The 27,068-nt window shown below is 40.5% G+C and overlaps 1 protein-coding gene across 1 annotated transcript in view; it reads left to right on the top strand.

The window, feature by feature from the left end:
• The window catches only part of LOC126259408 (cell division cycle protein 16 homolog), a 204,768-nt gene that overhangs the window by 51,383 nt on the left and 126,317 nt on the right, over window positions 1-27,068 (top strand). The window contains exons 3-4 of the mRNA XM_049956185.1: window positions 11,944-12,084; window positions 13,744-13,903. Coding sequence (XP_049812142.1) covers window positions 11,944-12,084; window positions 13,744-13,903 — 301 coding nt within the window. The remainder of the gene's footprint in view (window positions 1-11,943; window positions 12,085-13,743; window positions 13,904-27,068) is intronic.

The following is a 27,068-nucleotide window of genomic DNA, read 5'->3' as shown; positions in this document are numbered from 1 at the left end:
CTGTGCACATTAAGCATGTGGCCAAGATGCTCAATTTCAGTGAGAAAGATGGCAGACCTAAAGTGGCTGTTCATCAGTCTCTCTTTGTACAACACTTGAAACAGTGCCTCTCAATTTTACAAGTCTTCTACTGGAATACATCCAGAGACAACTATATCATCTCAGTAGTTAAGACAAGAAGGTACTTGTGAAGTCAGTTGCTCAAGATACCTTTGGAAAATAGCTGGGGTGGAAGTGCTACCGAATGGTAACTGCGGAAACTGGGATAATTCCTTGTATTTGTTGATTACAAAAATTTTCTTTGACTCTTCATCTAATGGCAGTTGCAGGTAGGCTTCTTGGAGATCAATTTTTGAAAAGAAATTACCCTGACCTAATTTGTCCATCAAATCCTCAGGGTGGGACAACAGAAAAAAATCAACAACAGTTTGGAGCTGAAGGTTAATTCAGAAATCTGCGCAGTCTCAACCTGCCTGACGATTTAGTAAGGACCATCAAGAGTGACGCCCATTGGCTAGCCAACACTGGTCTAATGACATGACTGTCCTGCAACCACTGCAACTCTGCAGCAACTCAGTTCCTTAATGTGTAAGTGACAGGATGACCACGAAAAAACTCGCGCTGCATTTTGTCTTCCAGTGTCACATGGACCTTGAACCCTTGGGCATTGCCTAAACTACCATGGAACAGAGAACTGTACTTGTCACATAATCATTAATACTGGCTGAAAACACAGATAAATTAACTTGTAACATCTTCAGTGTTATGAAAGCTGCTATTCGCCATATAGCGAAGATGCTGAGTCGCAGAGAGGCACAAAAAAAAAAAAAAAAAAAAAATGGTTTAAATGGCTCTGAGCACTAGGGGACTTAACATCTATGGTCATCAGTCCCCTAGAACTTAGAACTACTTAAACCTAACTAACCTAAGGACAGCACACAACACCCAGTCATCATGAGGCAGAGAAAATCCCTGACCCCGCCGGGAATCGAACCCGGGCGTGGGAAGCGAGAACGCTCCCGCACGACCACGAGCTGCGGACACACAACAAGAAGACTGTCACAATATAAGCTTTCGGTCAATAAGGCCTTTGTCAAAAATAGATGACGCACACACACACACACACACACACACACACACATACACACACACACTAGCAAACGCAGGGATGGCAGGGCAGGTGTGGGGGACAGTGAAGTGCTGCTGGGGGAGCACGCAAGGACGAGATGGAGAAAGGGTAGGGCAGCTAGGTGCAGTCGGGAGATTAGACGGAGGGCAGGGGAGAGGGGGGAGGGAGGAGAGGTAGCAGAAAAGGAGAGAAGTAAAAAGACTTAGTATGTTGATGTAATGAAGGCTGTGTAGTGCTATAATGGGAACAGGGAAGGGGCTGGATGGGTGAGGACGGTAACTAATGAAGGTTGAGGCCAGTAGGGTTATGGGAATGTAGAATGTATTGCAGGGACAGTTCCCACCTGTGCAGTTCAGAAGAGCTGGTGTTGTTGGAAAGGATCCATATGGCACAGGTTGTGAAGCAGTCATTGAAATAAAAGATGTCATGGTGGGCAGCGTGCTCAACAACAGGATGGTTCACTTGTTTCTTGGCCACAGTTCGTCGGTGGCCATTCAATCTAGACAGACAGCTTGTTGGTTGTCATGCCCATATAAGATGCAGCCCAGTGGTTGCAGCTTAGCGGTAGCCCTGCCATTGGTGGGGTAGGTGATGTTTGTGACCGGACTGGAGAAGGTGCTGGTGGGAGGATGTATGGGACAGTCTTGCATCTTACATCTAGGTCTTGCATCTAGGTCTATTACAGGAATATGAGCCATGAGATGAGGGTTTGAGAGCAGGGTTGTGTTGGGATGGGTGAGTATATTGTGTATGTTCAGTGGACAACAGATTACCACTGTGGGATGGGTGGGAACGATAATGGGCAGGACATTTCTCATTTCAGGGCATGATGAGAGGTAGTCGAAACCCTGGCCTAGAAAGTAATTCAGTAGCCCCAGTCCTGGGTGGTACTGAGTTACGAGGGGAATGTTCCTTTGGGAGGTTGTGGGAGACTGGAAAGATAAGGCACGGGAGATTTGTTTTTGTACAAGGTTGGGAGAATAATTAGGGTCTGTGAAGGCCTCAGTGAGACCCTCAGTATATTTTGAGAGGGACTGCTCATCACTGGAGACACGACGACGAACGGTGGCTAGGCTATTTGGAAAGGACTTCTCAGTATTGAATGGGTGGCAGCTGTTGAACTGGAGGTATTGCATGTGGTTACTAGATTTGATATGAACAGAGGTCCTGATCTAGCCGTATTTGAGGGAGGTCAACATCTAGGAAGGTGGTTTATTGCATTGAGTAGGACTAGGTGAAGCAGTTAGGGGAGAAGCTGTTGAGGTTCTGGAGGAATGTGGATAGGGTGTCATCATCCTTGATCCAAATTGCAAAGATGTAGTCAGTGAATCTGAATCAGGTGAGGGGTTTAGGATTCTGGGTGTTTAGGAAGGATTCCTCTACATGGCCCATGAATAGGTTGGCGCCATGTGCGTGCCCATAGCTGTGCCCCGGATTTGTTTGTAGGTAATGCCTTCAAAGAAGAAGCAATTGTGGGTGAGGATGTAGTTGGTCATGGTGACTAGGAAGGAGGTTGTTAGTTTGGAATCTGTCGGGCATTGGGAAAGGTAGTGTTAAATAGCGGTAAGGGCATGGGCATTAGCGTTGTTAGTGTAAAGAGAGGTGCCATCAGTAGTGATAAGCAGGGCACCATTTGGTAAAGGGATAGGAACTGTGGAGAGTCGGTGAGGAAATGGTTGGTATCTTTGGCAGAGGAGGGTAGTTTCCGGGTAATGGGCTGAAGGTGTTGGTCTCCGAGAGCAGAGATTCTCTTAGTGGGGGCACAGTAACTGGCCAAAATGGGGCCAATTTCATAATATTGTTACATTCCATCCTGGATTTTCCATTGTTTGATTTTTGTAACATCTTCCCATGAATTGACAATCCAAAAAGGTCAAAGGTATCTATGCCAAAAATGTTAGTAGACTCGTGAGGGCACACAACATGAAATAACACTGTTTTAGTAGTACCAGTGAATGTGGCTGGTAACCTGCACACTCGAAGCACTTGAATTTGTTGTGCATTGTATGCTGATAACGGGTTATGTGGTTGCTGAAGCTGTGGGCTACCTAACCATTCATAACAGCATAACAGTAGTATCTAACTGCAACTTAAGACACTTGTTGAACACACACAACTGAATATACAGCTTACTGGATTGCTGAGTGAGAAGTTCAGATTCTGTGTCCTGGCAGTCTGACAACAACAGGATTGGTGGACTGTTGTGTAGCAGATACAATATTCACTGCATTAAAATCACTGTCTGACATGGATGAGAAAGCTGCCTAACACCACCTATACTTAACCATACCGGCTGTATGTGACCTTGTTTGCTACATGTGAAAGACTTGGCTTTGCGGTACAGACGCTGTGCTCTATCAGTATTTGACAGCAATGTGGACAGGACTTCATGATTGTGCGGACTGTGTCATGACCTAACAGTGCAACTGGTTCACAAGTGACCTGGTTGTCTGACCTGAGCTGAGGGAGGTGGGGAGAGGGGGGGGGGGGGGCAGTTGTCCCCTGAGCTGTCTTAACGCTAGGTGCAAATTGAGAGTGTGGCACGGCGCAGTGCAGCGCTCATTTTTGTAACTTCACAGGTTGAAATGGGACCGCGAAAATTGGGATGTGACGCGACTGGGACGCGACACGCGCCTGCACCATGTCGCGCAGCATTGTGGTTGTGGCACAATTTCTAATGCCGCACGCCACACGAGTACTTCGGGAGGGGTCAGGCGGGGAGTGGGAAGGCAGTCCTGCCATATGCTCACTTTGGCATGGTGCATATGGGCAATGGAAGTATTGCCCATCCGAAAAATATGGTCTTACTGCATGCTGAGTTTTATCATCCCTGAGTAGTGTTTCACTTTTCGCCGTTAAAGCGATCCATCTCCTTTCGTTAGTACATAATAGTTTTCTGTTACATATATCTGTATAGTTCTTTTGTTTTGTTTATTCTTTTGTCAAGAATAATACACAGTTCAATAACTGATCAGCCATTAGCCACTGGGATTACATCTTCTGCCTCCACAATGTTTTCAGATTGTAAGAAGGGACGGATGATTCATCGTAAGGATAGTGAATAAGGAAGTAAGGAATATTATAAAAATCACGTGATTTAGAAGCAAGGCAGGAAAGTAAAACAAGGTTATCTACTTGCTGCCTGTTACGCTGATGTATCTCTAAGATCTGTTGCAAAAAGTCAAAAACGTGTAATTTCCACAGATACGACCCGTTTGTGCTCCTGGTAAAAAGTGTCCAAGATATGAAGTACATAAGTTTCACTATTGTTACTTGGATATGGGTGTAATAAGAGACAGTATACTATGTACATGTGGACATCACATTTCCACTGCAAGGTAGAAACAGTCAAAGCTCTCACAAATAACAATGTTTCAATTGGCTCGCTGTGACGAGATAAAGCATTTCAATGGTTGCATACACATTATCAGCATTAATAAACTAATTATACAACACGCTACATAAATGAAAAAAAAATGATCAGTATTATTACGAAGGTATTGAGTATCCTGAAAGAGTGTGGTGATTAGATATATTTAATTTGTTGAAATGTATTGCTGACAAAGGTAGAGCTACTTTCATGTCAATGTTTTTCAGACGACATGAACTCCTGCTCACAAGGCGTTCGTGTCTTGCAAATTATTCTCAGCTGCTGACAAGACACTGACCATTGTGTTGTGCAACAGATCAATTGTTTATTTTTCTCAATAAGAACTATTTTATTAGCGAATCACACAATGTCAGTTTGGCAAGCTGTAGATGAGTAACCAGTATCTGGCATGTGCCTATCACTCTGCCTGAAGGGAACACTCGTCATTATTTTAATAGTGCTCAGATCAAGAGAAGGAGTAAAATCATTTGGAAAGTTTCTATTCCAGTTGTTCAGTGTTAAAAAACGTGATGGGTTACAGGGATATTCAACCAAAATTCCAACAGAATTGGCAGTTTATTTTGTGTGAATTTTTAACCTTTTCTCATTCGAAGAAGCATCACCATTTATGAGTAACGGACACATTTCTCTTGTTGACAGGTTTAATTGTACTTACTTTGCTAAAACGTGGTGTAATTTGCACAAACTCACCTCACAGCAGCTCTTGCCACAGAATTCTGAAACAGAGTGCCTCATCAAACAAGTAATTGGCAATCGGAGATCTCAATAGCTTATGAAAAACACCATAGTGTCAGTTTGCAGTTATGTTAGAGAAGAAATTTCATGTTTATTTTCATACTAGGAAACTTGTTTCACTGGCTGTCGATAACTCTTAAAATTACAGTAACTGGAGTGGAAGAAAAAAAAAGGGGGAAGTATAACTACTGATATATCGCCATAGATAAGAAAGTTATGAATTGACAAAATACTCTTCTCCTTGTGTACTATCATTCGTCAAAATCTCATTTCGATGTCTTGAGCGGTTTAGGAGATATGAGGGGGGGGGGGGGGGGGGAGCATGCTACATAGGATCCGTTTTCTCCTAAGTCCAAAGAAAAATTCAACATTTTAGGTTGTACATACGTAGCAACAAATGGTGCAATACACACCAAACGCAAAATCATAGCGACCCCTATTTTTCAAAGCAAACTTTTCGAATTTTGCGTAGCATCATACTAAAATGTGTATACCACAACATTGATCATGTCCTGTGACTCAGTAATTGACAATTCTGTACTGGGGTTGGAATTTGAATGCTTTATTATGGCAGCACAAATGTGAATAAGACACGTTCTGAGTAATTGCATCTCTCATCATAATGTTACTGTAACTTAACTGATATGAACACTGAATGTGACATTGTCTCGTAAGGCCATGACGTAGTGTACCACTGTTTGTACAACTGTCCTGGCTACTGCTTTAATGTGTGAAACTTACAAGGAACAGCTGCTACATGCACTTGTGATTTACGAGGTGTGACTGGAAAGTTTTAAGAATGGGCTTGTAATTGTACAATGGTTGTATTTACATGCTACTGTGATGCATCTCGTTCAAAGTAGTCTCCTTCTGACTGAACACACCAACTCCAATGGTGTTTCCACTTTCGGAAACATTCCTGGAAATTTTTTTCCTGAAGTGTGTTAAGGACGCTCCCTGTATTTGACTGGGTGTCTTCAATCAAGTCAAATCGCTTCCCTTTCAGTGAAAATTTAAGTTTAGGAAACAGGTAGAAGTCCGCAGGGGCCAAATCAGGGGAACATGGCGGTTGTGGAGGCACAGGAATTTTGAATTTGGTCAAAAATTCAACGATGTAGCACCCAATTCCTGTGTTCCCACAATGCAGGCCTTTTCTTCCGCACATTTCCGTGCAAACGCTCAAGGACACATTTGTAGTATTACTGGTTAATTGTCTGTCCTCCCTGGGTAAATTAATGGTGCACAATACCAGGAGAATCGAAAAAATTCACCAACATTGTCTTCACCTTCGACCGACTTTGCTGTGCTTTTTTCGGTTGTGGTAAACCTGGAGTCTTCCACTGTGAAGACTGCACTTTGGTTTTAGTATCATATCCATATACCCATGATTTGTCATTTGTAATTACCATATTTAACAAATCTGGGTCATTTTTAGTCCTGTAAATCATTTCTTGGCACGCTTCAAGTCGGTATTGTCTCTGGTCACTTGACAACACTTTTGGAATGAATTTTGTGGACACTTGACACATGTTCAGATCTTCAGTTAAAATTGACTGAACTGCGTAGAAACTTAAATTAATTTCATCAGCCATCTTCCTAATTGTAAGTCTACGATAAGAGAGCATTAAGCCACAAACTTTCACAACATTTTCATTCATTTTTGAAATGGAAGGACGGTCGGACCGTGATTCATCTTCAAATGATTCGCGGCCATTTTTAAATTTGTTGAACCAGACAAAAACATTTGACTTGCTCATACAATTATCTCCAAAAGCTGTTTTTAATAGTTCGTAAGTCTCAGGGGCTGATTTCCCGGTTTTAAAACAAAATTTCACACAAACTCATTGCTCCGTTTTCATGTCCATTTTCATGCATACAGAATCCGGCAACAAGTCCTAACAGACCCACACTCAACCAGCTGCCACAACAAACTGAATAAAGGAAATGCAGTTTCCTGTCAGAGGATGTTCAAGGACAAGGCAATGACTCCCTCCCCACCCTCCGTGTATCTGTCCCCTAAACCAGAAAGCAGTAGCGGATCCATTCTTAAAACTTTCCAATCACACTTCATAAAATGATTTGACAGTTTGTCAACTAACTCATTGTAGGGGACCTCATGAGGTTGGTGATCTGGAAATAGTTTTACTACGAACCAGAATACATCTGAGCCTATGGTGGAGAGAAAATGGTAAATATGTTGATTGCTTGTTATGCTGTAGCTTTGAAGTTTGCTGTCAACTGCACAACATAATCGGCCCAGTGGTCACTTTGCCCAGAAACTCTTTGAATTTAGGCACTTGTACTGTTTGTTGAGTTGTTTCCATGTGAACAGGCTTGGGTGGCTGTTGTGGTGTGCCACAATTCCTTCCAGTGCTTGTTATAATTGCTCAATCCTTTGTTCATGCAGTTGTATAGCTTGCATTGAAGATACATCTGGAGGGGACATCATGAACACCCAATATAGCAACACACACAAACAGAGAAATAGCACAGCTGCAAGAGAGGACTACTTACGCGATATGCCACAGTGAGCTAATCGCAAGGTGCATTTCTGGCATCACTTCTTGTATGCAACTTCTTTTGCAAGAGGTGGCTAGTAATACTACAGTTAATTAGAATACTCTGAATTAGTAATATTTTATTGATTACAACAAAGCTTATCTTTGCTGCCTCACTAGGCTGTAGCTGTAAAACTGCACATGTGAACTTGCAGTTCAGAACACACTAAATGAGCCACAATTAATGAGTGGCGAATTGATACAAATTCTGAATGGCTGTACTGCGGCTTCACTACAGCCACTAGAAAACACAAGTTCATAGACACTTTTTGACACAGTTCTGATAGTGTTGGCACATAGGCATAGTTCACAGGAGACAGAAGTCTTTTCACTCCCTGATGGTTGGCATGGGCTGTGTCACGGCAAGTAGGCAGCACAATGCCATTACTGCGACAGGAACTTCCTGGAAGTGAGCAGGATCTGACCCCTACCAGAACTGCCCTCCTGGCCTATGGCGACACCATTCTGGGGCAGACACACATTGGTGGCACCTCAAAACTAGGGGAGGTACAGTTTCTTTCTAGCATCTCATTGGCGCCTCATAATACCACTTGCTATATAGTATCTCTGCGGTGGTCGATACTTCTTGCACCAGTCTCAGTACTCAGTGACACTGTCGATACCACATTCACTAAACCAGGCTGCTTGTTTGTGTGAGGAAAATACATCTGACTAAACCTTTAGTATACAGAACAGTGCTTTGAAGCCAGTAATCAACTGTCTGACAAATGTGTGACCTACAGGCTGTCACAAAGTCTGCAGCCAGGGAAGATGCAATATTTGCTACACATCTTAAGACATGTTAATGATCTTCGCACTGGGTTATAGTATGTGGGTAACTTTCCTGTACAGCCATTGAATGTTTATTACTACCTGGAATCTCCAATTGCTGTCGGTGACTCTTTGGGCGTCATTCAACTCCTGACCAACTTTGCTGGCCAATGACTTGGCTGTAAGTAGTGTCACCTAAAAGCGTTTTATGTGCAACCTGCTTCTGCACCAGTTGACTAATCTGCGCGGACTGCATCTAGGGATATTTTACAAGAGCATTAAGTATTTCATACAGATATACATGGTGTACAGAAAGTCTGGGAACACTTTCTGTTATTTATTGCAGAAGAACCAAACATTGTACAGATATCATTCATATGTCATTTTGAAGAGAAACCCTGAAAGGTTGTTTCCCCCCCATGCATACCACCACATTGTAGTTTGGTAATTTGCCGATAGTCAGCACTAGTCGCAAACATGGTGAGTTCAGGTGCGGAGCGAGTTTTCTGTGTGTTGGAGTTCAACAAAAACAAGTGTGCTACAGCTGTTCAACGGATGTTTAGAACCAAATACGGTAAGAAGCCACCAACAAGGAAGACCATTTACCACTGACACAACAAATTCATTACGACGGGTTGCTTGTGTCCGGCAAAGAAAAGCGGTTGTCCCGGTGTGAGTGAAGTGAATGTGGAGGGCGTACGAGAGACTTCATAAGGAGTCTAAAGAAATCGGTGTGTCGTGCATCCTGTGAACTCGAAAGGGCTCCAATGACAGTGTGGGAAGTCCTGCAACAGAAGCTGTCTATGAAACCATTCAAATTGGAGCTAGTGCAGAAGCTCAATGACGACAGCAAAGACAAGCATTTTGAGTTTTGTTCGCAGTTGCAACAATTGAATGAGGATGGGGATGGCATTGTTGATCACTTAATTTTTAGCGACGAAGCCACTTTTCACATTAATGGGAAAGTGAACAGGCATAATTGTTGAATCTGGGGTACAAAGCATCCACACGAATACATTGAATTTGAGTATGATTCCCCAAAGGTAAATTTTTTTTTTTTTTTGCCTTGTCACGTCGCAAACTGTACGGACCATTCTTCTTCGCTGAGCGCACTGTCACTGGACATTCCTACTTGGACTTGTTGCAGCAATGGCTGATGCAATCGGACTCTCCATTCATCTTTCAGCAGGATGGGGCTCCACCCTATTTTCATTGTGAAGTTCGTGGGTACCTGAACACGGAGCTGCTGCATTGATGGATCGGCTGTGCTATAGGAGGGGACAGCTGTTTCATGAAATGGCCTCCCTGATCACCAGATCTCACTTCATGTGACTTTTTACTGTAGGGACACATTAAAGATCTGCCGTATGTACTGCCTGTACCACGTGATGTAACAGAGCTCCGGGAGAGGATACGGGAAGCGCCTGCCACAGTCGTCGACGATGCCATGCTGGGACGGGTATGGTAAGAATTCGATTAACGTATTGACGTCTGCCGTATTGACGTCTACTGGGTCACTCATGGTTCGCATATCGAATGCTTGTTAAACAAAAAAAAACAAAAAAAAAAAAAAAAAACTTTCAGAGTTTCTCTTCAAAAGCAACATGTATGACATCTGTGCAATGTTTAGTTCTTGTGCAACAAATAATTGAAAGTGTTCCCAGGCTTTATGTACACCCTGTATTGTGTATGTTATTTGTCCCCGTGTTGTCCAACCAACATTTAGTCTACATGGTGCCTTGCAGCACAGTGTTTTTTCATTGCTCTCGGAGATCCTTTAACTTATTAACAAGACTTTGTAACAGTACCAGTCTTTGAGAGCACCAGAGTGAATAACGTGTGTTTTTGCTACAGATTTTTTATTTCTTTATACCTGTTTTGCAGGAAAGAGGGTGTCAAAACCCAGTTCAACCATCCAGATTTAAGTTTCCCAAGGCAAAACAATTGCTTCTAGAAGGATGTGAATGATTTCTTTCCAAATCCTTGTTTAACCTGAATGTTTACTTCATCTCTAATGACATCACCACTAATAGGGTGTTAAGCCCAGATCTTCTTTCTTTTTCCTGGTTGGCAAGGGAGGATGGTGTTACACAAAGCTCTGTCACTGGATCACCATCAAATGAAGTGTGCTTTTGTATAAATTGTCATCTTCAAAGGGCACAATGTCATTTTTTTAGTTGAACATACCAGAATGATACATTCACAGGAAATGAATTTGCCATAATCTTAACATTTGCTAGCACAAGTGGAATGCTGCTATCACAGTGATGCCTGTAATGAAGCAGTAAATAGAACAGTGCCATGCAGCAGCAAATATGGTACTACTGGGTAATTCATTTATACTGTGGGATAGGATGACACTGTGTTATCCTCCATAACCATAACAGATCATATAAATTTGTCCATTGTGTTTTCTTAGTACTGGACTGTATAAATTTTTCCATTGTGTTTTCTTAGTACTGGAATAGTCACTGCTGCATTGATGATTTTGATGCTACCTGCCATAGAAATGTTGGTACATATATCATTGCATTAGCACAAATGTCTCAGACTGCAATGGGGCATGTAACAGTTGTTGCTGACATGCTGAGTGGCATAATATTGTATTTCTGGACAAGGCCCACTTTGATGAGTCCTACAAGTGTTGCTACATATGTATCAGTTGCAACCAGGGTGACAGTGATCTGGCAACCTGCGTAGTTGACCAGAAGAAGGTGATCATCAGATGTAATGGTACCTGTACACAGTGAGATAAACCAAACAGTAAATGCTGCATTAAAGAGGTTTTAGAGCCCAAGGTACTCTTCCTCTTTCAGCAACTCTGCATGTCATGTTTGAGCAGAATGGTGTCTGATGAGAAATGTGCAAGCTTTCTTCAAGGAATGGCAAGCACCACAGTTTCTTTGTGTTTTAAATTTATTGGGCAAACCTCTTATCATACAGATTAGAGGTATTGTTGGCTAGCAACTTGATCATGACAGCCCTCCAGAAATCACTGTTTCTGTCGATACTTTGTGGACTTGCATATAAACTGTAAGTAGCGAAATATCCAGGGCTTGTTTGAGTCTGTGCTGTGATCACTAATTTAGAAATCATGTAAAGGTCTCTAATATTATCAATTTGTTATTGCCATGTACCTAATTGATGGTATAAATTTTTTACAATCAAGTTTACTCTTGGTGTTTCAGTTTTCAAAAATGGTAGTGTATGATCCTTATGACTGTGATCATGAGTACTGTTTTTGTAAAGCTTAGTATCAAGGCACTTGTGTGTTGTATCAGATATTTATTTAACTCTTCTGATTAAACTGGACTATCATAGTACTATGTTTGACAGCGTCACCAATTTCTATATTCTAGAAGCATGTTTTGTGCTACTACCTGGCTGCTCGTTGTTTCCTGGAAGCATATGATTTACCGGAAGCCCTGCAAGTCTTGAACTGTGGAGAACAAGGGAGTTTATTACCCAATGTTTCATTTTTGGAAGGAAGTCCAAAAGAAGTAAGTCCATGTATTTTAAATACTCTGATTATAGATAATTGTAGGAATACATATAACAACTCCGATAACATTATAGGCGTGTCATGATGATGAGGTACATAAATATAGAATAAGCTGACTGCAGGTGGCATGGCCCCACATTACTCACGGCAAGCTGCCGAAGGAGACAGTATAGATTTTCAACTAAGACAATAATTTGTGCCGGCCGGAGTGGCCAAGCGGTTAAAGGCGCTACAGTCTGGAACCGCGTGACTGCTACGGTCGCAGGTTCGAATCCTGCCTCGGGCATGGATGTGTGTGATGTCCTTAGGTTAGTTAGGTTTAAGTAGTTCTAAGTTCTAAGGGACTGATGACCTTAGAAGTTAAGTCCCATAGTGCTCAGAGCCATTTGAACCAATAATTTGTGCAATAAGTTCTGATCATAAGTTAGTTAACATTTCAAAGTTACATCCTCAAATAGAAACAATTCAATTATTTATTATACTTTTGGTATTCATCAGTAGTCAGTTAGGTTTCTCACCGGTAGTCACTCGGTCCGAAGATAAGAAGAGATAAGCAGAATTACTCTCCAAAACAAATGTTTAATTTTGTCATTTCAATCCTAAAAAATAATTACAATTACTCTGGAATTTGATTATTGAGTGTTCAATTTGTTGTTACTTCTGAAACTTTATCTCTTTTTATTACTTAGCCTGAGAATCTCAGTGACTTGTTCATTTGTAGAACTTCCTTCTGGCAATTTATTATGAATTGAGGCGGCAGCAGAAGACACTAGACATTTCGAAGGAGTGGTACTAATGTCCCCATTGATCCTCCCAATTTTTTCTGTGCTTTCTCTAAATCGCTTCTTTTGAATGCCAGGATTGTTCTTTGAACAAGACTGTGGCTAATTTCTGATTGTAACATTCATCCTTCTTTGGAAAAGCATCTACCGATATTGCAAGCTATGAATCGAATGTCCCTTTCCATTGTGTTTGTTTGCTTTTTCCTGTTTCTATTCCAATAGTGGGCACATGTCTGATAAGTTTATTCATTTTAGTATTGTACATAAGTTTAAAAATACATAAGAAGCTTTTTCATCTAATTTAAGTAATAATTATAATCTGAAAAATGAGTGAGGATCACATTCCTGCCATAATAAAAGTTATTTAAAAGTGATAGGTTTGCTGATGAAGTGGAAAAACTAGTTTCCTGCCATATTTTTGAGAGTGTGGTACTAGTGTTCCTTTGTTCAGTCTCTAATTACCTTACTACTGGCGGGATATTGGAACCGATTTCCCTTTTGTTTCGTACTGTTTTGGCCACTAGCAAAGGTGGCGACAACCTGCTTTTTATGGACCTCATATGCATGTCTGACATATGCATGAGGCTATAGATATCTCCTAAACCTTAAATTTCTATTATTCCTTTCTCTGTTTAATTCATACAAATGAATGGGAGATTTTCTCTTTATTTCTACTAATCTATGGCTCGGTATGTAGTTTGAGAGAATGTGACGTCAACATGAATGCATAAAGGAGTTGTGAATTTATGTGTAGTATTAAGCTGCAGCCCACAAATAAGCTTGCTATTATAAAATAGCTGTCAAGATATTATCATAATTCTGCAAACATTTGGTGTGCTACCTCATACTAATTGTCTAATTTTCTTCCATTTTAGGTACAGAGTGCAGTTTTGTTGTTGAAAGGGCGTGTGTGTGAGGAGATGGATAACAGAGCCTTAGCTGTGGCTTGTTATAAAGAAGCTCTCTGTAAGGATGTTCACTGTTATGAAGCGTTTGAAGCACTTACTCAGCATCAGATGCTGCCTGCATGGGAAGGTGGTAATTTTTCCTCCTGTTTTATTTTTTTTTAAATAGCTTTTTCATTGTTGATAAGTGTGTGTGGTCCGGATGCTCTTTAAGGAAGGTTTTTGCCTTATGATTACAATTTCTTTAGATACTAAAAGGTGCAAATTGACTGTATGAATGTTGCTGGTCCCTCTGTGACCAAATCCGCACTATTGTGTGAATTTCTCCAATGTAACCCTCTGAACTTGTTGCACAGGTGTTTAATGTTTTTACTTTAATTTTCTAATTTCTAAGTCAAGATTTTAAAAAAAAAGACTGTTTTATTGATACATGGTAAATAAGCAGTTTATTAAGCCATTTTTTGAGATGATCTGATTTTAATATTAAATGTTTAAAAATTGTAATTACTTATTTGCTTCAAAGTATCTCAATTGTATTACTATTTTATCTCAGTGGCGTAGCTCACAACTGTTTCAATCAGTTAATTACATTTTAATTTTTACTGCAGGTAATCAGGATTTTCCATAATTAATTTACCATCTTAAAAAGATAAAAGTAATACTTTCATATTGACTAGGAGCAGATCATCAGACATGATCCTACTAGTATGTGCCCATTGATTTTTATTCTGTATTCACTAGTAAAAGTAACATTGGTAAATACAGAAAAGTGTTTGTAAATGGAATGAATATGTAAGACACCAGCCTTGTGAAAATGGGGTCTGTCTTCCTCGCTATATGCATAACATTCCTTTGATTGATTGCACATATTAAGCACTTTTGGGGAATCTTCCATTGCTAAATTCATGAATGTAATGTCCAGATGGTATTACTATCATGTATTAGCAGTTGCTTTCACACTTTTGGCTCTACTGTGGCCATTTTCAGGTGCAATAGAGGGTTTGATACAACCGTATGTAATATGAAATTAACCAACGCTAAAAAGGTAAATAAATATTGAACAGAAACACAGTAAAAAACACACAACCATTAAAACATGTTTTGTTAGGCATTTTTTGAACATGCTTGGTGAATTTATTTTTCACCATCTGTGCACAGAATTGAGATGGTTACTTTGTCACAAAAAACTTCAAGTTGAGTGTGCATGATAGGTGTTTTTGTTAGGGTGATGTAACATTTTCTAACAAAAATGTGTGATTGTAGATGGTGGTCTTGAGAAGACAAAACGGGAGTTACTGAAATTGTGAGAAACCACAGAAAAACATAAAAAAAGATGTCTGATTTTACCCTGACCTTAAAGAATGTAGTGTTGTATTGCATTTGAAAGCTGACATTATATGCCTGGATGTGAGCTACTTTTCATATCTCAGGGAGAAAAATCTTTCTAATTTGCACACATAAATGGTCTTAAAGAGTAAAGAAAAGTGCATGACATTGTTGGCATGGGTGACTTCCAAAGGGAACACATGGCAGTTTGGCTATTGTAATTTTTTGTATTTATGATACATGAAGTTTAGAACTCAAAAGTTACAGGGTGCCAAGTGAACCTTGAAATATTCAAAACCTGGAATTTTCAAAAACGGAAAAAGACTGGGAAAAAACCTTAAATTTTATTTAAAAACCATGATTTTTTAAAAATTGTTTCGGTACCGTACCCATATTGATACACTATCAGTTTAAACCGTCCATGCTGTTTCGAATAGCTTTCATATATTCAAAGGGGAATCTACATGTTATACACGTAATACCCCTTGGTGATCCAGTATTTACGCAATGATTTGTAATTGGTTTATACTTGTCGAGCTGTCGCATGAGGCGGGAATCCCAGGAAGCTGATTGGTGCTGCAGTGTGGCATAAAGTACAGATCAGGTACTGTGGTAGAAATACACAAAAGTAATAAGTTTTGTAAAAGAGTTTTATAGAGACATTCATATTCAGTTTAGTACCACTATATCAACTGATGGATTTTTGTAGTTGGCAGCAGTTGAAAACAAGATGTCATATTCATGAAGAGTAATGACTTGTACTAATATGTACCGAACAGATGTATGGGGCTAAATGACTGCTCAATGGAGACAAACTGACGTAATGTAATGAATGAAGAAGTTAAAGCTAGCTGTCGGTTTTACTGTGGGGTAATCTGCAATCTTGTGTCAATAAATCTGTAGCTTGCGAATGCTTCCTTGGCCATTTCGTCGAGCGGGTGGCAATGACCTTGAGTAGTTACGAAACAGGAGGAGATAAATGACATTTTAGACATTTGTAACTGTGTCTCATTTTGCAGGGTTTATACAATTGTTGGTATTAAGTAATTATTCACCATTCTTTTAATGCAGTCTCCTGTTTGCATTTTTTTTCCATTTGCAACAATACACTACATTTAGAATAGTTTTTCTCGCTTCACCCTGTGTTGGGCATGCATCATGTCGATAACATTGACTGTTCACTGCATAATAGCTACTTACTACAATACAACACACTGTTGGATCATGTTGTCGGGCAGTAGTTCCAAGCAGCATGAAGTACAGGGGCTACAGATTAAAATAGAAGACTTTTCTTCAAATGTATTTATGAATTTAGTAGTACTTTCACTTTTAAGCAGTTGAACAAATGTAGAAAACCCCTTAGTGAAATAAGTACTGTGCAGATCATCAAATAAAAGACCGCACACTTGGAAATAGAGCATAAAGCACAGGAGTTTCAGTGCTAATTTGCAAAAGTCACTGCCGCTAGAAGCATTCATGCAATGTTCTGAATTAACAACAGCAAATTTTGACACAGTCAGTCGTACATCACTCCAAGGTATTTTTGCTAATAACTTTTACTCAACGTAGAATTTTTTAAATTGTCTATTTTTAGTACCAATATGTCTATGTTTGTATGAAATATCACTAGTTAATATATTTTTAAACACAAAACTTGTAAAAATACAGTGTTTAAAAGGACATATTTTGTAAAATTCATCAGCTTATCTTCGTTATTTAGTCATTGTTCTGGAGAGGGACAATAGTCTTCAGTTTAACCAATAACACCCCCCCCCCTTCCCCATCCCCTGCAACTGTGATTCCGCAAAGACTCGAACTTCCACATGTAAAACAGTTTCAAAATCTGAAAGAAACATATTGGTAGTGTCGAGACAACAAATTACATCATGCTTGAAGCTAAAATGGCGAACATTTACTAAGCAATAAACTGTTTCTCTCTCATTATTTTGTGGGACTATAAGCAGAAAAGGTTTTAAATAAGGTGTAAAGTTCATTGGAAGTTGCTAAGCACTTTCACTCAATGTGTGCGACATCATATGCCGTCTGCGCTTTTTGAATATGTTTTTCCTCTCTTGCCAAGGCAGTTAGAAAGATGGCCGCTACATGGCAGTGTCATACATTTCTTAGCTTCATGTTGACAGAATCCAAATTTGTTACTCACTTGGGTTACACAGTTTTTCCCTTCATGTGCGTGCTGATTCTTCATAGGCTGTTCGCAATGGGTGGGCTGACTGAAGATGTTCTGCGACTTTTGATGGACAGTGATAATGAAGACGACAAGATTTTTTGTCTTCTGGTGATTCTTTAGATGACGAACTGACAGTGCAGGATGCTGTCTCACCTGACTGGAAGGAATGTGACAATATTTCTGCATCAGCTGCATTTACTTCAAGCACTGCTGAAGCTAGGCTGAAATTCTGAATTCCCAGTAATGCAGTACCATTAGCTTACTTCGTATTGTTCTTTGACAATGAAATAATAGAAATGACTAACAAAGAAACAAATAAACATGCAGAAACAATTATGAGAAGGAAAGTTGCTACTCACCATATAGCAGAGATGCCGAGTCCCAGATAGGCACAACAATCTCCCTATCTGCAACTCATCATCTCCGCTATATGGTGAATAGCAACTTTCCTTCTCATAATTGTTACATTCCATCCTGGATTTTCCATTGTTTAAATGTGCAGAATGTTCTTACACGAGGGAAATGGAAAAAAATATTTTCTTTGAAGAAACCACAATTTGTAAAGTGGTTTCTAACGGATGAGTTCTTTTAGCTCTATTTTTACTGATGGGGATATTGTCTAAAAGATCAGCTAAAATGTATTTTACCAGAAAGAAGTGCTAGAAATGCCCTTTTTCCGTAATGTTGTGAGTGAAGAAAGATTTCATCTCCTACTGAGATTCCTACATTTTGCTGACAACAGAGAGCTTATGAGAAACAAAATAACATAAGTGTTGACGAATTCTTGTTACTGTGGAAAGGGAGACTCTCGTGGAAGCAGCATACTTTGGGATGAAACGCTTTGAGAGCGTTTGACAAGAACTGGTATTTATAGAACTTTATTTTGTACAGAGGAAGAGATCCATGCAAGTTCTGAGCTGTTCAAAAAACTTGTGGACATGAATACTGATGCAATAGGAACAGCCACAACTTGCAGGAAACGAATGCCACGTACTGTAAGTAGGAAATTACAAAAAGGATAGATCGTCAGTGCACAGAAGGGGAAATTGGTGTCTCTGAAATGGAAGGATAAAAAGTAAATCACAATGCTAACAGCAAAGCATGCTGCAACATGTGCAGAGAAGAGGAAAAGGGGGAGAAGTGCAACTGGCCCAGATACCACTCTGTATTTCTTACTACAACCAGAATATGGGGGGAATGGACTTGAAAGACCAGTCATTGGTATCTTTTCTTGTGGAAAGAGAGCAAAGCAAGGTTTGGTACAAAAAACTTTTTACTTGTTTGTTAAATGTGGCTGTTCTAAATGCTTACATATTCTATTGTCAGAAAGTAAATAAGAAAGACCATTTAGAGTTCAGAGTGAAACTGATAAATGAGCTCATAACTAATTACACCACAGTGCCACTGAACAGAAGCAAAAAGGCCCTCTGATGTTCTTACTTGTAGACACTTCCCAGAACAGCAACAAAACCAGAAGAGTGGGGTGAAGGAGACGTGTGCTGTATTCAACAAAACAGGAAAGTAGAGAAACATCATACAGATGCAAGACTTGTCCTGCAAACCCAGCATTATGTATTGTGCCTTGCTCTGAGCTTCATCACTCTCAAAAATACTTGTAAACAATTAACTTTTATCGCATGACTAAAAGTCTTTGTGCCTAAAGTGATTTAGCCTATTAAATTTTTATAGTTTTAAGTGTTCACCCTTTTTTTCACAATTTTATTTCCAGTACTTTATTAGATATAGTATTTGCAGTATAGGAGGGATATAGCACACAGACATGCACAACAGATGTCATGCTACAGATGCTATCAACTAAAGAGCAGTGTCATGCTTGAGGAGTTAATAAGGAATCACCCTTATAGGTTGAGATCAGGTGATAAAAATATTAGTTGACAATAGAAATTTACATTGTATCATGTTTTGTGTATATAGTGAGCTGTTTACTTTGTTAGAGTTGTAACAATGTTGAGAAGTGATCTCATTTGTGGATGTGATGTGTTTGACCGGTGTTGTTCTGGACAAGAATTTTGTGATTCAGTTAGCCATCCTGCATTTTGAATTTTTAATATAAGGGAATAGTATCAGGTTGTTGGAGCCAGTTTTCAGTTGAAGTCTGTTTTCCATTTTCCTTTTTGTGAAAGTCCTGGTTTTGCTATCTAGGGAGCTGCCTGAGCTGTATGGTAAAATGTAAGTGCACAATGTGGTAGTACAAGATATGTTATAGTAAAAGCAAAATAATGAGGTAAGAGACTTAAAAGTGATGACATAAATGTTTAAAGGGCTTATGGGAAAATAATTACGTATATAGTGAATGAAATGAGCAAAATAGTGAGATCAGAGATTTAAAGTGATGATATAAATGTTTAAAGTGCTTACAAGAAAGTAATCTCTTATACATTGAATAAGAGTTTACATTGAATAAGATATGTGCCATTGCACTTGCGTGAGGCATATCTAGAACGTGCCGGTGAGGACTTGTCGTTTTTCTTCCTGACTATTTTTTACGACAGTACCTTTAACTTGTGGTCAAATATTTAGCATTGAGCTACGTGACTCTGCAGGAGGCAACAGAGCTTGACCATGATTCGGCTTTAACTGGTCAAAATGAACTGCCACATGATGGTCAGACAGTTGAATTTCTGCGCTAACAGAAGAGGTCAATTATGTGATAGACTAAGGGCCTTCATATTGAGACGTGCATTTCTTAGTCCTTTCTTTCTTAGGTAAAACAAAACTGGATCTCTCTGTTTACACTGGGAAAGCAAAGCTCCTTTATTACTTTGTTGTATTGTTTTCCCAGTAGCTTTAAAATTATTTTGTTTTACTTGCTTTCAGATAGCCTTGGTGCTAATCCTTTAACTTCGGCCAGGTCTACACCAGGCAGTAGTTCGTCAAGTTCAAGCAGGGAACTCATAGACTGTAGGTATACTGCCTCGTATAGATAGCATACATCCAGTTGACCTGTATATACAACTATTGTACGCTGAAGGTACATAAGCTATGTATCTGTTCCAATAGCTGTGCCAACAGTTCACAAAGTGAGACAGCATTCAAACTGTCGATTGATGTACACATTCAAGACAGCCATTGGATTTAGGATGGAAAGGGGTAGTCTTCCACCTTTTGATTCACAACAATTTGCTCACATTTACGAACACAATGGACGTGAAATTAGTCCCCTGATCTGTCAAAATAGTGTTAGGACTTGCAAATGGCAAAACTGAAATGATTGACAAAGGCACATGCTACCGTTTGTACAGTCAAGTCTGCAACTGATAGAGAATTAGGTACCTAGAACCGTGATCAGTGATAGATAGACTATGTTTATTGTTTTGGGAACTTTGTGGGAACAGTCGTGCAATATCTAATGCTATGTTTTGAAATGGTTTAGTAGATTCAGGAAAAGTTTCCACAGGGTTATGGGTTCTTGGTGGTGGTGCCCCTGGGCACAAGGCAAGCAGTTCTATATTTACACTCTAAGATAGAAAGACACACCACAAAGGAACTATCCAAATGGGATGGAAATTAGTAGCTGTGACGTACATGTACAGCAACCAAATGACACAATTTCAAAAAAACTGGATGATTTATTCAAGAGAAAGATCTTCACAAATTGAGCAAGTCCGTGATATGTTGGACTACCTCTGACCCTTATACGAGCATTTACTGGGCTTGACGTTGATTGATAGGGGTGTTGAATGTCCTCCTGAGGGATGTCGTGGTAAATTGTTCCAATTGGCAAATTAGATTGTCAAAATTCTGAGCTGGTTGGAGGGCCCTGCTCATAATGCTACAAATGTTCTCCATTCGGGAGAGATCCGGTGACCGTGTTGGCCTTGGCAAGCACAAATATAAGCACTAGAAACTCTTGGTATGTGTGGGCAGGCAGTATCTTGCTGAAATGTAAGCACAGGGTGGCGTGCCATGAAGGGAAACAAAACGGCATATAATTTCATCGATGTACCACTGTACTGTAAGGGTGCCATGAATGGCAACCGAAGGGAACCTTCTATAAAATAAAATGGCATCCCTAGACCATCACTCCTGGTTGTTGGGCCGCATGGCCAGCGACAGTCAGGCTGGTATTCCACCACTATCAGGGGCATCCCCAGACACTTCTTTGCTGGCCATTGGGTGTCAGTTCAAAGCAGGACTCATCACTGAAAACAATTCTACTCCAGTCAAAGAGATTTGAGCCCAAAGACATGTCTGGAGATGACTTGGGCAGCAATGATACAGCAATCTGTCTTGCCTGCCATATGGCCAGGAGTGGCAGTTTGATGTGCCATTTCATTTTATTGCTGGACCCCTGTGGTTTGTCATCTGTGGCACCTTTACAGCACAGTGGTATGTCGACAATATACTACATCCGTTTTGTTGTCCTTCATGACAAGCCATCCTGGGTTTACATGTCAGTGAGATAATGCCTGCTTCACATGATGAGAATTTCTACTGCTTGTCTTCATGCTTGCAAAATCCTACCTTGGCCAGCAAAGTTGCCAGATCTCGTTTCTGATGATCTAATGCGCCAATTGGACAGAATTTGGCATGGTATCCCTCAAGAAGACATCCAGCAAACTCTCTCAGTGAATGCCAAACTGAATAACTCTTGCATAAGGGGCAGAGGTGGATCAATGTGTTATTTTCTGGCTTAATTTGTGAAGTTCTTTCTCTCGAATAAATCATCCAGTTTTTCTGAAACTGTAATCATTTGTTTTTCTGTACATGTACATCACATCTACCCATTTCTGCCTCATTTGGATAATTCCTTTGTGGTGTGGTTTTGTCTTTTACTTTATTTATTTATTTTTGTAAAAAGAAGAGTGTACTTCCAAGCATTTGCGTTGCCCCAAAAACTGTGGCTGCTGTAACATTCGTGATTCTCCATCAGCTATGGTATGATTGTGAACTCTCATTGTACTGAGTTGTTATACATGGTTGCAACACTTGAGGATTTACTACCTTGCTGTGAAAGGCGGTCTTGCAGTATAAAATACCATCTCCTGTAACAAAATCTGGAAGGGAAGCACACTGGTGACATTCTACATAAATCTCCTGTGCTTCTCTCAGTTCTTCTATTAAAGCAGCATCTGTTTGAAACAATCTGCCTTTGCAACTTAGAGCTTTGGAATTTTGGTGCAAATGGCCTGGTTTGTGGCTTACATCATAATCATATTTGAACAATTTTAATGCCCAACAGGTTAAATGACTTCTGCAGTCATTTAAACTTAGTATTCTCAAAAGAGCAGTGTGGTCGGTGACCACAGTTTTTTGATTGTACTGTAAATTGGTCACTGCTGGATAGCATAGCCTATATATCTTTGCTCACCAATATATTCTTGACTAAGAACAGCCCTGACACCAAAATTCGAGGTGTCTGTTGAAAGGATGAAAGATTTTTCAAAATCTGGATGTGTTATTAAAGACAAACTTGTCAAGGCATCTTTAATTTTTCTGATAGCTAACTCGCATTCTTCCATCCACTCAATATCTGTATCTTTCTTTAGCAACGTAGTTAATGGCTTAGCTACCAGAGCATAATCCTTCAAAAAGTGAAGAAAATAATTGGCTATTCCTAGAAAAGATTGCAACGCCTTAACATTAGTGGGTACTGGAAAACTCTCAACTACTTCATTTAACTGAGGGTCTGGTTTAAACCCATCTGAACTGATAATATGCTCCAGGTACTGCAACTGAGACTGTGTAAAAGAACGCTTTTCTATCTTCAGACGTAAATGTGCACAATGTAATCTTTACAATACATTTCTCAACCTCTCCATATGTTCCTCAACAGTACTTCAAAATATAAAAAATTACCTAAATATTCCAGACACATAGTAGACTTCAGTCCTTCTTATGTAGCAAAAAGTCAGCAAAACTTTGGAAGGTGGCAAGTGCATTTCTGAGGCCAAAAGGCATTCTCAAAAACTCATACAACACTGAGGGAACCACAAAAGTTGTTTTTGGCCAGCCTTGGGGTGCAGAAATTTTTTGGTAACAAGAACACATACCGAGGGTGATGAAACACCTTCAGTTCCCTAATGTGTCCAGTGTTTTGTCGATACAGAGTAGAAGGTAAGCATCAGATGTAGTTACCTTATTTACCACTGTCATATCAACGCATAGACAATAGATCTTCTCACCATTGATTGACATTTTTTGCTTAACCATGGTTGATGATGACTGAGGGCTTCCATATGGTTGTATTTCCTGTGCAGCCAATTGTTGTTGGATATTATCCTCAGTAACAGATTGTAGTCCGCTGCTCGTGGTCTCGCGGTAGCGTTCTCGCTTCCCGAGCACGGGGTCCCGGGTTCGATTTCCGGCGGGGTCAGGGATTTTTCCTGCCTCGAGATGACTGGGTGTTGTTGTTGTCGTCTTCATCATCATCATCATCATCATCATTCATCCCCATTACGGTCGGAGGAAGGCAATGGCAAACCACTTCCATTAGGACCTTGCCTAGTACGGCGGAGCGGGTCTCCCGCATCGGTCCCCTACGCTCCGTCACAGAGTATGGGACTTCATCATCATCATCATCATCAGATTGTAAGTGCATATATAATTGTGTGTGTACTTTTCTGTATCTGAAGGAGGACTTCGTCCGATAGCTTATTCCACTCTTAAATGTGCCTGTGGTGCCCATGGACTCCATTATGTGGCAAAATCAATCGTATTTCATATTGCCCAATTTGCCATAGTTTGGTTAATATATGTGACTCATGAGTGTATACTGAGGTGACAAAAGTCATGGGATAGAGATGTGCACATGTATAGATGGTGGTCGTACCGCATAGATAAGGTATAAAAGGGCAGGGCATTGGCAGAGCTCTTATTTGTACTCAGGTGATTCATGTGAAAAGTTTCCTGAAGAGATAATGGTCGCACAATGGGAATCAACAGACTTTGAATGAAGAATGGTAGTTGAAACTAGAAGCATGTGACATACATTTCAGAAATCATTAAGGAATTCAATATTCCGAAATCCATAGTGGCAGGAGTGTGCCAAGAATACTAAATTTCAGGCGTTACCTCTCACCAAGGACAATACAGTGGCTGTTAGCCTGCAAGTTATGACTGATAATCGTCAGTACGATTAGACGAGAAACACTGCATGAAATAACTGCAGAAATCAATGTGGGATGTACAATGAATGTATCTGTTAGGACAGTGTGGCAAAATTTGGCATTAATGGGCTATGGCGGCATATGACCAATGCAAGTGCCTTTTCCAACAGCACAACATTGCCTCCAGTGCCTCTCCTGGGCTCGTGACTGTACTGGTTGAACAGTAGATGACTGAAAAACCACGGCCTGGACAGATTAGTCCCAATTTCAGTTGGTCAGAGTTGACGATAGGGTTTGAGTGTGGTGCAGACCCCACAAAGCCATGGGTCCAAGTTGCCATCCGGGCACTTTGCAAGCTGGTGGTGGCTCCATAATGATTGGGGCTGTGTTTACACGGCATGGACTGGATTCTCTAGTCCAACTGAACCAATCATTGACTGGAAATGGTGATGTTCAGCTACTTGCAGCTATTCATGGACTTAATGTTCCCAAACAATGATGGAATTTTTATGGGTAACAATGTGCTGTATCACCAGGCTATAATGGTTTGTGATTGGTTTCGAGAACATTCTGGGCAATTTGAGCAAATGATATGGCCACCCAGATCATCTGACGTGAATCCCATCAAACAATTATGGGGACATTGTTGTGAGGTCAGTTTGTGCACAAAATCCTGTACAGGCAACACTTTCGCAATTACTGATGGCTGTAGAGACAGCATGGCTCAATATTTCTGCTGGGAACTTCCAGCAATTTGTTGAGTCCATGCTACATTGAAGTGCTGCACTACGCTGGGCAAAAGGAGGTCAGACTCTATTTTAGGATGTAACCCATGTCTTTTGTCACCTAAGTGTATGTGACATGATGTGCCATTCCAGATTTTCCATTACACAATAGAAAATATGGGATGGAATAGGGTACATTGCTGCTCACCACATAGCCGACAGAGGTGTTGAGTGCCTGACAGCCACATTAAAAGGAGCCTGCTTGATTTTAGCAGCTATGGCATAACATGTCGCATTTGCTCATCAGTCACTTGTATAACCAAATAGCAGAAAATTGGCCATATGAAGTGCTAGTTTCCAGATGGATGTACTGAGTGACAGACAGGTATGTAGCAGTCTGTTTCAAGTTCCATTCCATCCCAGATTTTTTATTGTTTAATGGAAAATCTGGAATGGAATAACAATAACGTGAAATTGGATAAATTGCTACTCACGAAATAGAGAAAACATTCAGCGGCTGACAGGTACATTTAAAAGTGAACGAAGCTATTGGACAGAGTCTTCTGTTATATATATATATATATATATATATATATATATATATATATATATATATATATATATATACATGCAGAATTCACACACACATTACCACTTTGTCTCCAAGCACTAAGGTTTGGGTCAGGCCTTAGTACCTATACTCTGTCCAATAACTTAGTCTAGTCCAGATTTTCCATTCACAATACGAAATATGGGATGGAATATGGCAACATGAAATAGGATAGATTTCTACTTGCCACAGAGAGGAGGTGTTCAGTGCCAGACAGCCACATTGAAAGGAGACTGCTTGATATTATCAGCTGTCACACTTACGTCATTCATTGTATATAGACAAAAAACACACACATTTACACATATGCAACGTACACACATGTGGCCACTGTCATCTCCAGGCACTAAAGCCCAACTGCTGTGAACAATGATCTCAGCTGGTGGTGGGAGAACTTTGCACAGAAGAGGTTTGGGTTGGGTAGGAGGAGGAACAACAGGTGCATGGGTGGTGAAAGGGGGGGGGGATGCTGCCTATGGGTATGTGCAGTATGGTAAGCTACTAGATGCAGCGTTAGATGGCTGTACTGTGGGGCAAAGGGAGGAGAGAGAAGCAGAGAAGTGGAAAGGACTTAGCAGGTGCATGGAGGTGAATGGGAGGGGGTGGAGGGAGGGGGGCGGGGTAAAAGGCATTTGGAGAGGCTGGAGTGGGAGCATGAAGGGACAGTGGCAGGTGAAAGACAGAGTCTAGCAAAGATTAAGGTCAGGAGGGGCTGCAGGAACGAGGATATGTTGTGGGGAAATTCCCACTAGCTTTCCTGAGTTTCCACTCAGCACAACAGCATAGTCCTTTCCTCTTTTCTACTTCTCTCCTCTCCATTCGCCCCAGTTGCTGCACTTAGCAGCTCACTATCTTTTCCGTCCAAATCCCTGCACACTCTCACATAAACCACTATAGCATCTTCTCCCACCCCTGTCCTGCTATCCTTCCCCCTTCACTGCTATCCCTCCCCCTTCCCTGCTATCCCTCCCCCTTCCCTGCTATCCCTCCCATCCCCACAACTCTTCTGTATTCCCATTACCCTCTCTAAGTGATATCACTGCTCTCAGTAGTTGCAGTCGGGCATTACCACATACAGAGACGACAGTAGCTGTGTGTGTGTGTGTGTGTGTGTGTGTGTGTGAATTATGCATGTATGAATGTGTGTGGGTCTTCTTGTCTACATCTCACGAAAGATTTAGTCCAATAGCTGATAATATCAGGAAGACCTCTTCCACTGTTCCTGTCTACCACTCATTACTTCCTCTGTGTGCTTTTTCCATTGCATGTGTAATGATGTGTGATGGTTCTGTTATTGATGAGAATGTTAGAGAGAAGAGAAGGGGTGAAACTATGTATAGTATATGGCCAGTTTATGTCAAATAGTGTCAGTGGGG

The sequence above is a fragment of the Schistocerca nitens genome, chromosome 5 (genome assembly GCF_023898315.1).
Source record: "Schistocerca nitens isolate TAMUIC-IGC-003100 chromosome 5, iqSchNite1.1, whole genome shotgun sequence".
NCBI lineage: Eukaryota > Metazoa > Arthropoda > Insecta > Orthoptera > Acrididae > Schistocerca > Schistocerca nitens.
The sequence above is the reverse complement of the archived record's forward strand: the minus strand, read 5'-3'. Positions and strand labels throughout refer to the sequence as shown.